General features: G+C 40.3%; 1 protein-coding gene across 7 annotated transcripts in view; it reads left to right on the top strand.

Annotated features, from left to right (window-relative positions):
• The window catches only part of DAAM2 (dishevelled associated activator of morphogenesis 2), a 206805-nt gene that overhangs the window by 160205 nt on the left and 32911 nt on the right, over window positions 1-13689 (top strand). For 6 of the 7 annotated variants that reach the window (XM_085219419.1, XM_085219418.1, XM_085219423.1 and 3 more), the window contains 4 exons: window positions 506-823; window positions 5206-5313; window positions 8412-8444; window positions 11529-11635. In XM_085219419.1, coding sequence (XP_085075545.1) covers window positions 506-823; window positions 5206-5313; window positions 8412-8444; window positions 11529-11635 — 566 coding nt within the window. The remainder of the gene's footprint in view (window positions 1-505; window positions 824-5205; window positions 5314-8411; window positions 8445-11528; window positions 11636-13689) is intronic. The other variant, XM_085219420.1, reaches the window with a different exon arrangement.

Genomic DNA, 13689 nt, shown 5'->3' with positions numbered 1-13689 from the left:
ATTCTGTTCCAGTAATGTGTCTGTCACAGTATTGTCTCTCTGCCTTGACATAGCCTTGAGAAGTTACACTGTGAGAAGCAGATTACTTCCCTACTCTCCTTTCTGCTCCAACTTTGTGCTGGGAGAGCCTAATGACAGATATTCTGTATTTCAAACCCTAAGGTTTAAAACCCGGGAGTTCAAAAGTTCAAAGATTGAACTTTTCTCTTTCTTCATACATAAGGATAAAATAATACATTTTGGCTTCTTTTACTAGCTTTCTGTTTTTCTGAGCCATTTATGGTTCCCTTTTTCAAGCTCTTCTCCACAACTTCAAGGGTTTGAAACTTTCTCTTAAATGAAAGCTGAGATTCCTCCCTTTATTGCATGGCTTTGAGTGCAGGAGGCTTTAAAGAAAACATCAAATATTTTGAGACTCATAATAAAATCACATCAGCTGGCAATAAGGAGTTATTGTGCCTTTTAAGCTATTTGCTTTCTTTTTCTGTGTGTTTTTTTTCTCCAGCAAGGGGGCAGCATTTCCTTCCCAGCCCCACCACCCCCTCCTCCAGGCGGCCCACTAGCATTGTCCTCTGCTCTCACCTCTGAGAATTTGCCCCCGCTACCACCTCCTCTGCCTTTCTCCAGCTGTCCTCCTCCTCCTGCCCCACCACCTCCTCCAGGAGGACCTCCTCCCCCACCAGGAGCACCGCCTTTCTTCAGCTTGGGAGCGCCACCTCCTTCAACAACCACCTTCAGCAGTGCTGGTACCAGCCTGAAGAAGAAGTCTATCCCGCAGCCTTCACACCCACTGAAATCCTTCAACTGGGCTAAGCTGAGTGAGGTAAGAAATTCAATACTCACAGTTAACTAAATTTCTCTGTATAACTCATTGTTGATTAATAACATGAAGTGCAAAGTGACAGAAGACAGTGATATTGTGGCTTTCCTTGGGCTGAGCCACTGGGAATCAGTAACCATGTCGAGGAAGTTCTCCAGCAGCACGTCTCCTATGATGTCCAAGGTGCTGGATAGATTGAACTGCAGTAGATCTGTGCATACTGTTGGTTCAGCACAACTGCAGTGGTACTAAATACTGTAAGACAGAGCTGCACATCGCCAGGGCTTTTGTGCCAGAGTTGCCCTCACTTGTGTATATGGTCAAAGGATGGACAGATTCAGTGTGGGCAAGGCAATGAGAACAGCTTCCAAACCCAGCTCCTCTATCCTGACAGAAGCAGTCACCAAGGAGAAAAAGGTGACCTCTTTCTCTACACCATTGTTTCATGGCTATGAGGCTAGCTGCTCTGCTTGTAGCATGATTACAGTTTTGACTCTCAGAAATAAAACTCTGAAGTGGAAATATAGGAGAAGAACTGGATTCCTCCTGTTCATTTTCTGCTACCTTGGTTGCTTTCTCCTTCCCTCCACTTCTCTCTCTTCCTGATGTTTTTTTTTTTCTTTCTTTCTTTTTCTCTCCTTTTCTTTATGTCTTAATTTTTTTAAATTTATTTAGAAAGAAAGAAGTTCCTGTGTTGAGTTTGGATGGCTGCCTAGAAACCCAGGTTCTCTTTTAGACTGAAATTCACTCAGGGCCCAACTCAGGCATTTGGAATGAGTGTCCAGGGACCTCTGGAATGCCACAAAAATTCTTTCTCCCCCTCTCTCCTTTTCTTTAAAATAAAGTGAAGTGAAATATTTGCTGCACCGTCTGTGCTTGTCTGTCAAGGCCACGTGGGGGGTGTGGGAGAGAATGTAAGGTTGGGGATTTATTTTCCTTTGCAGAACATGGACTTAGTGCTCTGACAACAACAAAAAGGAAAGAAAGAATAACTAATATATGTATATATATGAATGTATATGAAAAAGGAGAGCCACAGGTGTTTCTGTTTAGTGTACAGTAACTGTAGGCTTATCCTGCCCTCTGGTTAGGAGTGAAGGCAGCTGTGCTAATAAAATTGAAGAGCTGGGTGGTGAGGTAGGTAAAAGATGCTATTTTGAGGAAGGCAGAATAGATTGAAAATGCAGCATAAGATAGAGAAGTTTTCATTTTGAGGTGTGTGTTAGTGTTTAGACCTAGTAAGGTCCTTGCAAAACTGCAGAGATACAGGTGCAGAGTTGCCTTGATCTCTGGGGTGCACTTTGTTATGGAGTAAAATGATTCCACTGGCCACTGAAGGCAGTGCATTTTGGTAATCTTCATCAAAGATCCTTGATTCCCTGATTCAGTACCAAGCACCCTCTGTTCACATGGATATGCATCCTCTGAACATAAAGACATGGGTAGGTTGGGTAGCCTCACCTTGCATTTTGTTCCCATTGCGGCATTTCTGCTGTGTTCTCCTCAGTTGTCAAAGTAACCACATATAAATTATCAAAGACTCAACTCACATACTGACAGGGGACAGTATATGTCAGACTTTTGAGCATGGGAGACTGAGACTTTATACAATGCATATTGAGGAAGTCTGATAAAAAAATACTTCCAATACCACATATATGTTTATCTTTAAAAACTCGTCTAGTTAACAAAGAGTTCAAGGGTATGTTTGCAATAGATACATGCAATATAGCAACGTGCAGTGATCCACTGTTGGAAACAGCTGCACTTGTGCAGAGGAGCGTGTCCAGAGAAGGACAACAAAGCTCATGAGTGGTCTGGAACAGAAGTCTTATGAGGAGCGGGTAAGGGAACTGGAATTGTTTAATTCGGAGGAGACTCGGGAGATCTTATCGCTCTCTACAACTACCTGAAAGGAGGTTGTGGTGAGGTGGGGGTCAGCCTCTTCTCCCGCAGAAGCAATGATAGGATTAGAGAGAATGCACTTAAGTTGCGCCAAGGGATATTCAGGTTGGATGTTAGGAAATATTTCCTCTCCAAAAGGAATGGTTAGGCACTGGAGTGGGCTGCCCATGGAGGTGGTTGAGTCACCATTCCTGGATGTGTTCAAGAAACGTTTAGATGTTGTACTTAATGTATGTCCAGATTCAACCTGGTCCAGATTAAAGTCTTAAAATGAAAATGAATTGAAACAGGTATAATTTTAACTTAATTTTTTTTCTGGAAAGATGAAGATAAAACCTACTCTCTACAGTCCCTCTTGAAGTCTCAGACCCTCCTGTTCTGGCAGTTCTGCAATTCAGAGACCAGCCCATTCTGTAGCAGACTTTCATCATTCTCCCCATTCATGGGGAAACTGCACTTCCAAGAGAGTTTTACAGCCAGACAGGTAGATGGCAAGATTCTCAAGAGTAGCTGTCACTTGAGCCACATCCAAATCCAACTCTTGACATCCCCAGTGTTCTATCCCAGTGATGACTCTAAGGACCATTCCTGAAGTCATGTCCACTGGCTCCCCTCAATATATATTTTTCCATTTTAGTGTTTGATGGGACAATATGAGACAACGAGGAGCTCAAAGAAACACTCTCGAGTTCAAATATATCCCTCAGGATTTATAAAGCAAGGTTTATAAAGCCAGCCTGGAAACGGAATGAGAATGAACACCCTGTCTGGATGTTTCTGGCCAAGATTTGCAGTAGAAGCCAGAGTTAATTTTGTCTCCTATTCCTTTAGCTGAGATGAGCTTCTCAAACTTGTTTGTTGTGTTATAGTCAAAGAGTCATGTTTTTGCTGCTATGAAAGAGAAAGCCACATGATTGCAAGGAACAGTGCAAAGACATTGGTGAGTCTGTTCAGGGGTGAGTTCTGCTCCCATTTGGTATATGCTCTCACTGTAAAAAGCACTGTAGCAGTTTTAGCTGGACAGCCTTCCCTTCCCTTGTGCACTCACAGACTACCTCTGGAGGGAGAGTGTTGGTTATTCCTCTACAGTGCCTGCCCTGCCAGGAATTTCCTCCAGAACACTTCACACTTTTATTTCCCCTTCATTTCATCCTTCCATCAGGTGTTTTTCCTTGCTCCTTCATCCTTGTGGTTTAGCACATTTCCTTCATTCCTTTGATGACTGTGAATGGGAAGTAGAGCCTGTTCCTAATTAGTTCTGATAATGAAGTGTTAACACACTTTTTGCTGTGTGTAGGTGCAAGTTAGGTACTTCAGAGCTGGAGCCTGTGAGAGGGTTTAATTTCCACTTTTTGCTGTTCCTGGCTTTCTCTGCATTAGTGTTCTGCTGGCTCTTAATCTCCTGAGGTTTTCTCTTCACAATCCCTTCTGTCCATTTCCTTTTTCTTTTAATCAGCACCTTCCTTATTTTTCCAGTCAATGAAGTATATTAACTGTACACTTTATTAACTAAATGAACTCAAAGATACTGTGTTCAGGTGTGAAGAACCTTGAATGAGTGTGAATGAACGTTCTTCAGAATGAATAATTGCTCAAAGATTGTCCCACATCACGTGTACCTTAACAATTGCTGGGAAGGAGAAAGTAGTTCAGTTGTTGTGTCTTCTTTGCTGGCAAGGATTTCTTTCCTGAGAAGATCAACAGAAGACCTCAAATCCTCTCATAGTTTAGGGTCACTGCTGTCTGTGGAAGGTATCCCTGCTCATGGCAGATGATCTGTAAGATCTCTTCCAATTCAAATCATCCTGTGACTCTGTTATGAGTTAATGTCTGTATTATAGCAGCTTATTTGGTCTAGGGCTGATGAATAGCAAAGTTGGAGGAGTAACCTGTGCTTATCATGTAGTGTTTCTTTGCTTCATGCTAATTATCTTCTAGAAAGCTAGGATTCCCTAGTATTTAAGGTAATGTACTGCACAGGTTTCAACATTTCCAGTTAGTGTATATGATGCTCTCTCAGAGATCTGAGTATAGCTAATATCTGAGCCAAAGAACTCAGATGGACAGGGGAGATAATATAATAGGAAATCATTTGACTTCAAAGACTCAGGGCCTTAAAGGTAAAATAAAATCTTAGATTACTTTGGGCTTTAAACCAGAACACGGCAAAGTCTGCAGATGGGAATATGTATCTTGAGATGATCATGCACAGTGTACCCTTCCCAAGCTTTTTCGTCCTGATGGTGACACCTCTTTCTCATGACCACTATTATTGCATTAAAGGATACGTATTGTGGGATCATGGATATTGCTTGATTTTGCTAGTCTCTGAATGTGGCCTTTCATCAGAGGCTTGCTGTGATGGAAAAAAAAAAAGAAAAAAAAAGTTTAAAACAAAAATCAAAACCTAAGAAAATAGCACTGGATGTACTTATCTAAAAGGCTTTATTATCTCACGAAAATGTGACCTTTTCTTTCAGGAGAGGATCCATGGCACAATCTGGAATGAGATTGATGATTTAAAGGCATTCAAGGTGTTGGATCTAGAAGATTTTGAAAAGATGTTCTCAGCGTATCAGAGACACCAGGTAGGAGTGGACTCTTCCATACTTTGTCTTCCTTGAATATGTAGAGTTGGAAAGAATGCACATGCTTGATTCTTGCCCATCTGCAGTCAGGCTGCATCATTTGCTGCTCTGCTGCTATTAAAAAAATCACTGGACCAAAAGAAGTGTGGAGGTTCAGATTGGATATTAGGAAAAAATTCTTCTCTGAAAGAATGGTTAAGCACTGAAATGGGCTGATCAGGGAGATGATTGAGTTGCTGTCCCTGGAGGTGTCCAAGAAACATTTAAATGTTGTTCCTAGGGACATGGTTTAGTGAGGAGATATTGGTGGTAGGTGGATGGTTGGATTAGATGATCTTGGAGATCTTTTACAATCTTGGTGAGTCTATGATTCTATATAATGGGCAAAGTAGAACCTTCTGTCATCATGATACTTGATAGACAGCTCTCAGAGACAACACTTCCCAAGAGCTAATGCCCAATATGACCTCAGTACCCACTGGTTTCCAAAAGCTCCTGAACTTTATGCTCATGCTTGATATCTGTATTTCTCTTATATCTTTTAATTCTCTATTTCCCAATGAAAAAAATCTGTAGTCATCCAAGAACTGTGCAAGGTGACTGAATTAGCTGCCTTTTGCATTGTATCTTTTTTTCTTTTTGTAAATACCTGGTCCAACTGGCTGGGTAACAGAATCTGTCAAAATGAGAGATTGTAACACAAACGGCATACTATAAAAGCAACCATTTATTATAATGTCTTTTTTCCTCTCCTCTTTTTCTTGGAAAGCAAGTTACCTTCAACCCATCTATCTCCATTGAATTAAATTTAACAGGAGAGAGATTGTACTTGCACTCCCTGAACTCCTCCAGCTTTCATCTGTTTTTGGAATATGTTTGGAGAACTTCAATCTTTCCTGTTCAGCAGAATCAAATAATTTCTTTGGAATTTTAGGAAAAGACACAGACATGATTGTCATAAACAGTTGTATGATTAAGCCCCACAATAATAATGGTAATTTCATCGTTATCATTCACTATCTTATTCAGTACCTTAGAATGAATACATATAGCCCTTGCCTTTGGACTTTTCCATTCGTTCCTTTCTCTCCCTCATTATCATTTTTTCCTATCAGATTCAATAAACACAATGAATAACTTTTCTGATTTACTAGCTCACAATCATCTAGATAAGCATCACAACTTGAACTGTGAAGACTGCAATGTTGCCTATTGCATGATGGCATTTAATTTCTTATTCTGCTCCTGCAAATAGCTGTTGAAGTGTGTCCCTCTCTATCTCTGCAAATCTCATTCACTGAAATAAAAAACTAGTTCACAGGGAGGAAGAAAGGCACATGAAACTGCACTGCTGTAGAAGACTGGGTGTAGACCCTATGCCAGTAGCTTAGTTATAGCAGAGAGCTTCCAGCTGTTGTGAAAGTAGGCAGACTGCCATCTGTGGACAACAGCAGCCACTGAAGTGCCATTCTAATGTAGTGGTTTTGTGCTAGCATGTGGCATTTGAGGTGCAAACACTGCAGCTTCCTCACCAGAAATGACCTTCCAAAGCCTTGCCACATTTGTTACCCCAGATATAAACTCAAAAATGTACTGGTCAATGTACTGGTCTGTTGATTCTTAGTTAAAGACATAGTATTTATGGCTATGTTACCAACTACTGAAAAGGTGCCTGACGTATTCAGCTGTAAACTAGCGTGACCCTAAACCTAAACTTTCCCACTGAAATGAAGCCATCATCTCAGTGATCTCCGTGAGTCTCAGAACAGTTCTCTCAGTGCTTGTTAAGCAAATTTTATGACAGTGGCTCCAGACACTGGAGTATCACTTATGCAATATCAACATGGCTTTGTGCAGTTAAGTGTATTGATACCCTTCCAGCTTTCATTTAGTTTCTAATTTCTAACTTTTTTTCATTTGTATTATGCTGTTATCACTTTAAGTAACGCTTTCTTTTTCATCCATATTCACTCCAATAAGAACTAAATTCCAAACAACAAATCCTCATATTTCCATTTTCTTTTTTTTATTTATTTTTTATTTTTATTTTTTCTAAGCTAGGCATCCAAAATTGCTTTTGAATCAAATTCTTATGAGAACTTTTCCAATTGATTCACACTTGGTCTTTTCTCCTCTTTTATTTTATTAATATTCCGCTCTGGCCAAGTATGTGTTTACCCTGGGTTTGTGACTTTTAAACTTCCTCCAAATGTCTGTAAAGAAAAATGTCAGTGAAAACCCTGCTCTTTTGCATCTGAAATGTTGAAGGAGTACAGACAAGGACATTTCTTTCTTTGCTGCTATTAATATGATCTTCGTATTTTTTCAGCTTCATTTATATCTAACAGCTTCTTTTTTTTTTTTTTTTTTTTAAATGATGAAGGATCTCTTCTCCTCTCTCAAGCTCAGTATGTCATTTTGGGTGGCTGTTAGGAAAAGGAAAATTGTTCAGTGTACAGAAGTTTGGAGTTCTTACACGTGTCTTTTGACTTTGCTCCAATCTGACTGTGTAATATTGACCTTTTTGTTCAGTATATGTGATGTTTTCCTGGAGTATGGAATAAGTCGTGAAATACTTGGTGTCTGTTAGTCAGTACCGCTGTTGGTTTTTTTTTTTAGTAGTTACACGGTGCTTTTGGCTATAAGTTGTTGGCTCTTAGTTGTTAAAGCTATAATGTGCCATTGAAACAAGTTGATACTATGAAAGGCAAACTGTGCCTGTAAATTAGGGGAGGAGAACTGACCCTTGATTTTTAACCTTGGCAGTTCTTTCAGTAAGGCTCTGGACTAGATTTGTAAAGGTATTTGAGCATTATCCTAGTTAATGTTTCTAGACATTTATGGTTTGGAAACTGAATTTATTCATTTCAGAAAAGACCTAGAACTCTTATTTCCATAACACCTGCTGATTTAAAGTATGTAAAGAAGTGCTGAAATACCTTTAAACCATGTGGGCCAGTATTACTTGCTAAGCATTTTATTCTCTTAGAAAACAGTGTGTGTCTAAATTCAGCTGCCTTGTTAAACTTGGTGTACTTCTCTTTGACTGACTTTTGGCATGTTTCCTTCTTTGTTATTTGTGGCTGCTGTCTGCATAGGACCTGCTAACTAACCCCTCTTCCTGCAAGCAGGTGAGTATCACTGTCTGCCTTCTGATTCTCTCACAGTGCTTGGGAAGGAGATGCTACACCATGCTGTTATAGGATCATGCCTCATATCATTCCAGTCTTTCATATGTCCTTATACCTCTGCTTCCTGGGTGGAGAAGGTAGTAAAAAAAAAATGTTGTCAGTTGTGTTAGCTCTGCTACAGAAAGATGTAGTTCCTTTCAACTAGCTGTAATCACTCTGTGGTTTCTCCTGGTGACTCTGTAGTTCCCGTTTGGATGATTCTGAGCAATAAGATCAGAGGCAAAGTATCTTTCATATTATTCATTATCTAAGCAAAATTTCTGGGAGAAACCTTTGAGAAGAGCAAGACTCTTACAAGGGGATTTTTGAGATGTCATGACAAGTGTCTCTGGTGGCATATAATGGAAAGTATGGAAAGCAAGAAAGTAGTTCTTACTGTGAGTACTCAGGGGACTGTAACTAGAAAGTTTCCTCTGTTGCTGGAAGAGACTAATAAATGCACCTAGGCCACAAACTGTTTATCATCGTGGCAATGTGTACCATAAAACAAGTCTGTGTGATAGTGTAGATTTTTGAATTTGTAATTAAAATCTCAAATCTGAAATACTGTTTGAAATATATAGCACGATATTAGTCCACATAGAAAGACTGTAAAGAATAATGGGATAGAATGTTGGGGCATTGTTTTGTAGATTGACAACAGCTCCAGATGTTCTTGCTCTGTGTGTTTGGCTCATCCCACAAAAGCTGGTCGCTACTGCCTCCTTGCTCTTCTTTTTCCACGTCTAAGAAAACACAGTCTACATGCAATCTGTTTTCCTTCAGTTAATTTTGCAATCTGGCTTCAGTAAAACCTGAAGCTTCATCTGCTTTTGCTTACACAGAACTCCAAATGTCTATAAATATCCCTCTCTTCAATATGAGTTGGAGAGAATATATTTTTAGATGAGACTAGGCCACTCCTTATGACCAAAGAGTGGGCCATGTCTGAATAGTTCAGGTATTCATCTCTGTTGAACCTTCAGGGCTGGGGAATTGAAACGGGATGGAGACTGTTATACTAATCCCTCCTGCATGGCTTTAGGGGAAGACATCTGAACACACTGCATAGCCAAGCCTTGAAATACACAGTATGTAGCCAAGCCCTGAAATTACTTTATTTTTTTTCTTTTTCCTTGGGATGGGTGCTGTATAATGGCAACCAGCTGTACTTGTCTGCAAACACTAGCTAGTGAGAGACAGTGAAGCTTTTAAATTGGGAACAAAGCATGGACCTACCGGTACCTTGCTTGCCTCTCACTGTTCAGCAGCTGCCTATCTCCCTATTCCTCTGCTCTCCCCCCCAAAAAACTGAGGAAATTCAGAAAAATTGGACATCTCTGCATACATCCTGGGGGTGCACTGCTCTTCTGTTTTGTTAATTTTCCTCAAAAATAATAAACTTGCTAAATGTTCATTTTTTTTCCTTCCTTAGAAACTCTTTTTGATTTGTTCAGTAGTTTTTTGTTTTCTTTCTTTCCCAACTAGACACTCTGGGCTTCTCAAGCAGAACTGTAGTATGCATGTCTTCGGTTAATGGATTGTACCTGCTTATAATGCTACTTCATATTGGTAGTGGCTCCCTGTAACACATTTGCCTGTGGTTGTATGAATCCTTTGTGCATCCAGGAGCAGCATTGTGGCTGTACCATGAACTAAAATGGGAAGTAACAGTATGAATCTCTCCAGGGTTTACATTTAAATTTCAGATGCTTGGGTATTAAAAAATCTCTTGAAGTGGATTAATCAGGAGAGCAGTAAACCCTTCAAAAGCGTCATATTAGGAGTTAGTAACTCAAAACAGACACTAATATAAGTAGGAGCTGAGCTGAAGAAATTTCAGTCCAAGGCATTAATTCTAGAACTTGCACACTTGTCACGGTCTTACATTTTTCCGTGGGTATTTGCTGTTGACCACACTCAGAGATGGGACACTGGACAGGACACGGATGGTCCAAGCCAGCATGTTTGCTGTTATGTCCAGTGGAACAGATCATGTTAATAATTTGATGGATGCATTCAAAACTGGATTATACTAGTTAGTTTCAAAATCTCAAGGAATGATAATATGAGTGTAATGAAAAGTCATTTTTAAAGAAACTCCAACAACAACTAGCTGGGAAGATAAAAGCCATCCTGTTTCCAGTTTCCTCTGCTGATTACTTGGGAGCTTTATGCACGATTATAACCTTTTATCATTACCTCTGCTTCTGTTTAAGGAATGGTGTTAAAAGATGCAAAATGGAATTACAGAAAGCCAATCTCTAGAAGTATAACAAAATTCATGCCTGATATTTAGGCAGGACAAGGAGTCAGAGACTTGTGGATGATTAGACTAGGTCTGCAATTAGTTTCTGTCTATGCTCTGTATCAAACATCTTGGACTGGTATTTTCCAGGGTGGTGAGTTTGGCAATGGGGATATACAGAAGACTTTGAGAAAAGTTGTTTTCTCCATATTTAATTGTGTTAATTCATTTAAAAAGAGAAGGTAGTTCAAATGTAGTCGTTGGTGACTTAGTAAAATGATGAAGGCCATCTTGCCTTACTGTTTGTATCTCACACGCAACATGAATTAGATTGGTCCAATGGCAGCTTTAAGAGATGATGAAAGGATTTCTCCTGATTGGGCTGCAGCATTTCAAAAGCACTGTGTAACCTTTGCAAAAGACATCCAGCTGAAGGATATGCTACGACACTAGTGGGCTTTACCATATGTCCTCAGTTTTTCTGTCAAACTAGACTTACATTAATAATAATCTACATAATAATATCACAACTGTTCATAGAGTTAATCCTATAAGTTAGAATCAGGTTCAGTATTTGGTGATCTTACAGGTGATAACGAATGACTCTTGTCTGTCTAGTAGTGCAGGCTCTACCTACATTTCTGGCCTTCATGCTTTCTTTTCTCATCATGCGGGTGGATTTGCCCAAATTGGGATTTTTTTTCATCGTACTGAACTAACTCCATCAGCATTGGGTGAGTAGATAAGGAAAAACATGATACTGACTGTCTTCCCCCCCTTTTTTGAATTATACGCAGAAAGAGATGGGTTCAACAGAAGACCTTTACCTCTCCACACGAAAGGTGAAAGAGCTCTCTGTGATTGATGGCCGGAGGGCCCAGAATTGTGTCATTCTCCTTTCCAAGTAAGTGTGCTAAGCCTTAGCTGACAGCATAAGCTGTGGTCAACACAGAGGCAAGAGGGGAGTGGAATTTAACAAATGGACATGTACTTTTTCTTACCTAGACCTGCTGTCCAGTAGCTGTAGCACTTCAAACAAAATTCTTTTGCAGATTAATAAGTGCACAAGTGCCTTTGTGAAGTGTTAGCTCTCTTAGTATGCATACATGCACACATATTTTGTTTATTAAGCAGGTAGACATAGAAACCAGGATGTATCTGAACACATCACTAGAAAGCTATTGGTACTTATGGGCAGATGAAATGAGCTGGTTGGCAGTGCTTTCACTTCACTTTAAGTGATGTGTCTCCCATGTGGTTTGTATGTCAATTAGCTCAATTTGTTCTGTATGTTGTTTTTCCAATGTTGCTGTAAACATCTTCTTGGAATACAGCAGTGTTGAGAGTGGTGATCATCTTTATCATTTTTGAAACTTGGTTAGAAAGTTGACAAATGTAAGAAAAGGTATTCAAGAACTAGGTCTTTTATTTGTAAATTAGGCTTACGGAAAGCACGATTCAACTTTGCATGCTCTTGTAATGACCCTATATTTTCAGATGCTGTGACATCAGGGCTACCTGTATGTTTTTCATGACTTTCTGCCAACCTGTGTAATGGGCTAGATATCTGTCACTGAACAGCAAATTTGTACAGGGACTGAACCACCTGAGAAACTTACCTTCCCTATCAGAGGCAGGAAGCAAGACTGGGAAACCTGTGGCAGTACTGAGCATGAAAACTGTTTCACTGATTAGCAGAAAATGTAGCTTTGTGTGATTGTCTGCTCTAGCAAGGTAACAGTTAAAAGCAATGCTGCAGCCAGACCACCAGGACTGGACTGAGTTCTTTCTACTGTTTGGTGAAAACCGTGGAGGTGCTCATTATGCTATGTATGTGGCATTAGCCTGCATGTCAGCAGGACCCCTACCATCCAAACCAGCAAGGAGGGAAGGCTTACATTTCTCTCTGTGCAGTAGTTGCCAATGCATGTTTTTGCTCATGCTGGCAGCTGACTGCAGGCTGGGGCAGAGGGATGTTGAAGGTATAGGGGCAACAGGATTTTCATGCTGTTTGACAGCCCTGTGAAAGTGTATCTGGGGCACGGATTAAGTCATGTAAGCACATGAAATGCTTCCTGGAGTGGTAACATAATGTGTACCCAGGTGGTTGGGCTGAGGTGGATCCAAAAAAGTGATCCATGAGTTGCTATGACACTAGTTGTCTATTTTTAAATATCTTCTATCCCTAAACAGGAGCAAGTATAGGTAGCAGCAGCATGCTTTTCACTTCTTCTGCCATGCAAATCTAACCTATCCTTTCCTAAGGAATTCTCTCTGAACAGTGAGAGAGAGACAAAAGACAGTCCCCATAACGAGTCATACCTCCTGTTGCCTCCAGAAAAGTGATCTTGGTGCACTAGCTTTGCATTTGAAGGTATGCAGCATGTGATCACTCCAGATGTGCCATGAAGCCAGTATGTGTTGAGTTCTAGTTTGGACTCAAGAGCTGAAAAGCTTCTCCACCAAGAAATAATCTGGTCTTATTGTTAGCAGGCCTAACAATACCTGCCAGTTTGCATTGTGCCCTGTTAACTTTGCTGTCACCACAGCTATCATTAACTTAGATGGTTTCATGCTTGTCACAGATAACTTCACATCCAGGATATATGAAGTATCTCATAGCTTGGACCAGCATTGCTTCTTCTCCCCAAATCTCCCTTTCAAAGGCAAATAGAAAAACAAAAATCTTTGGGAACTAAAATGGCACCTCTTACTGCACTTTCTGCTTACATGGATCTGTTGTTGAAGATAGCAATTGGGAGGGTTGGCTGCAGACAGTAATCAAAAGGATTATACAACCCCACTGCAGTTTTTTTCATTATCCATGTGCTTCCTCTTCTAGGCTAAACCCAAAGGGAGAGATGCTCCTAGCCAAGTCTTCCCTGGTTACTGCCATGTCCTTGCTTCTCCTGCAGTGCACCTTACACATGTGCATGTGGGTGTGCAGACACATGCAGT

Source organism: Meleagris gallopavo, chromosome 2, assembly GCF_905368555.1.
Source record: "Meleagris gallopavo chromosome 2, MGAL_WU_HG_1.1, whole genome shotgun sequence".
Taxonomy (NCBI): Eukaryota; Metazoa; Chordata; class Aves; order Galliformes; family Phasianidae; genus Meleagris; species Meleagris gallopavo.
The sequence above is the reverse complement of the archived record's forward strand: the minus strand, read 5'-3'. Positions and strand labels throughout refer to the sequence as shown.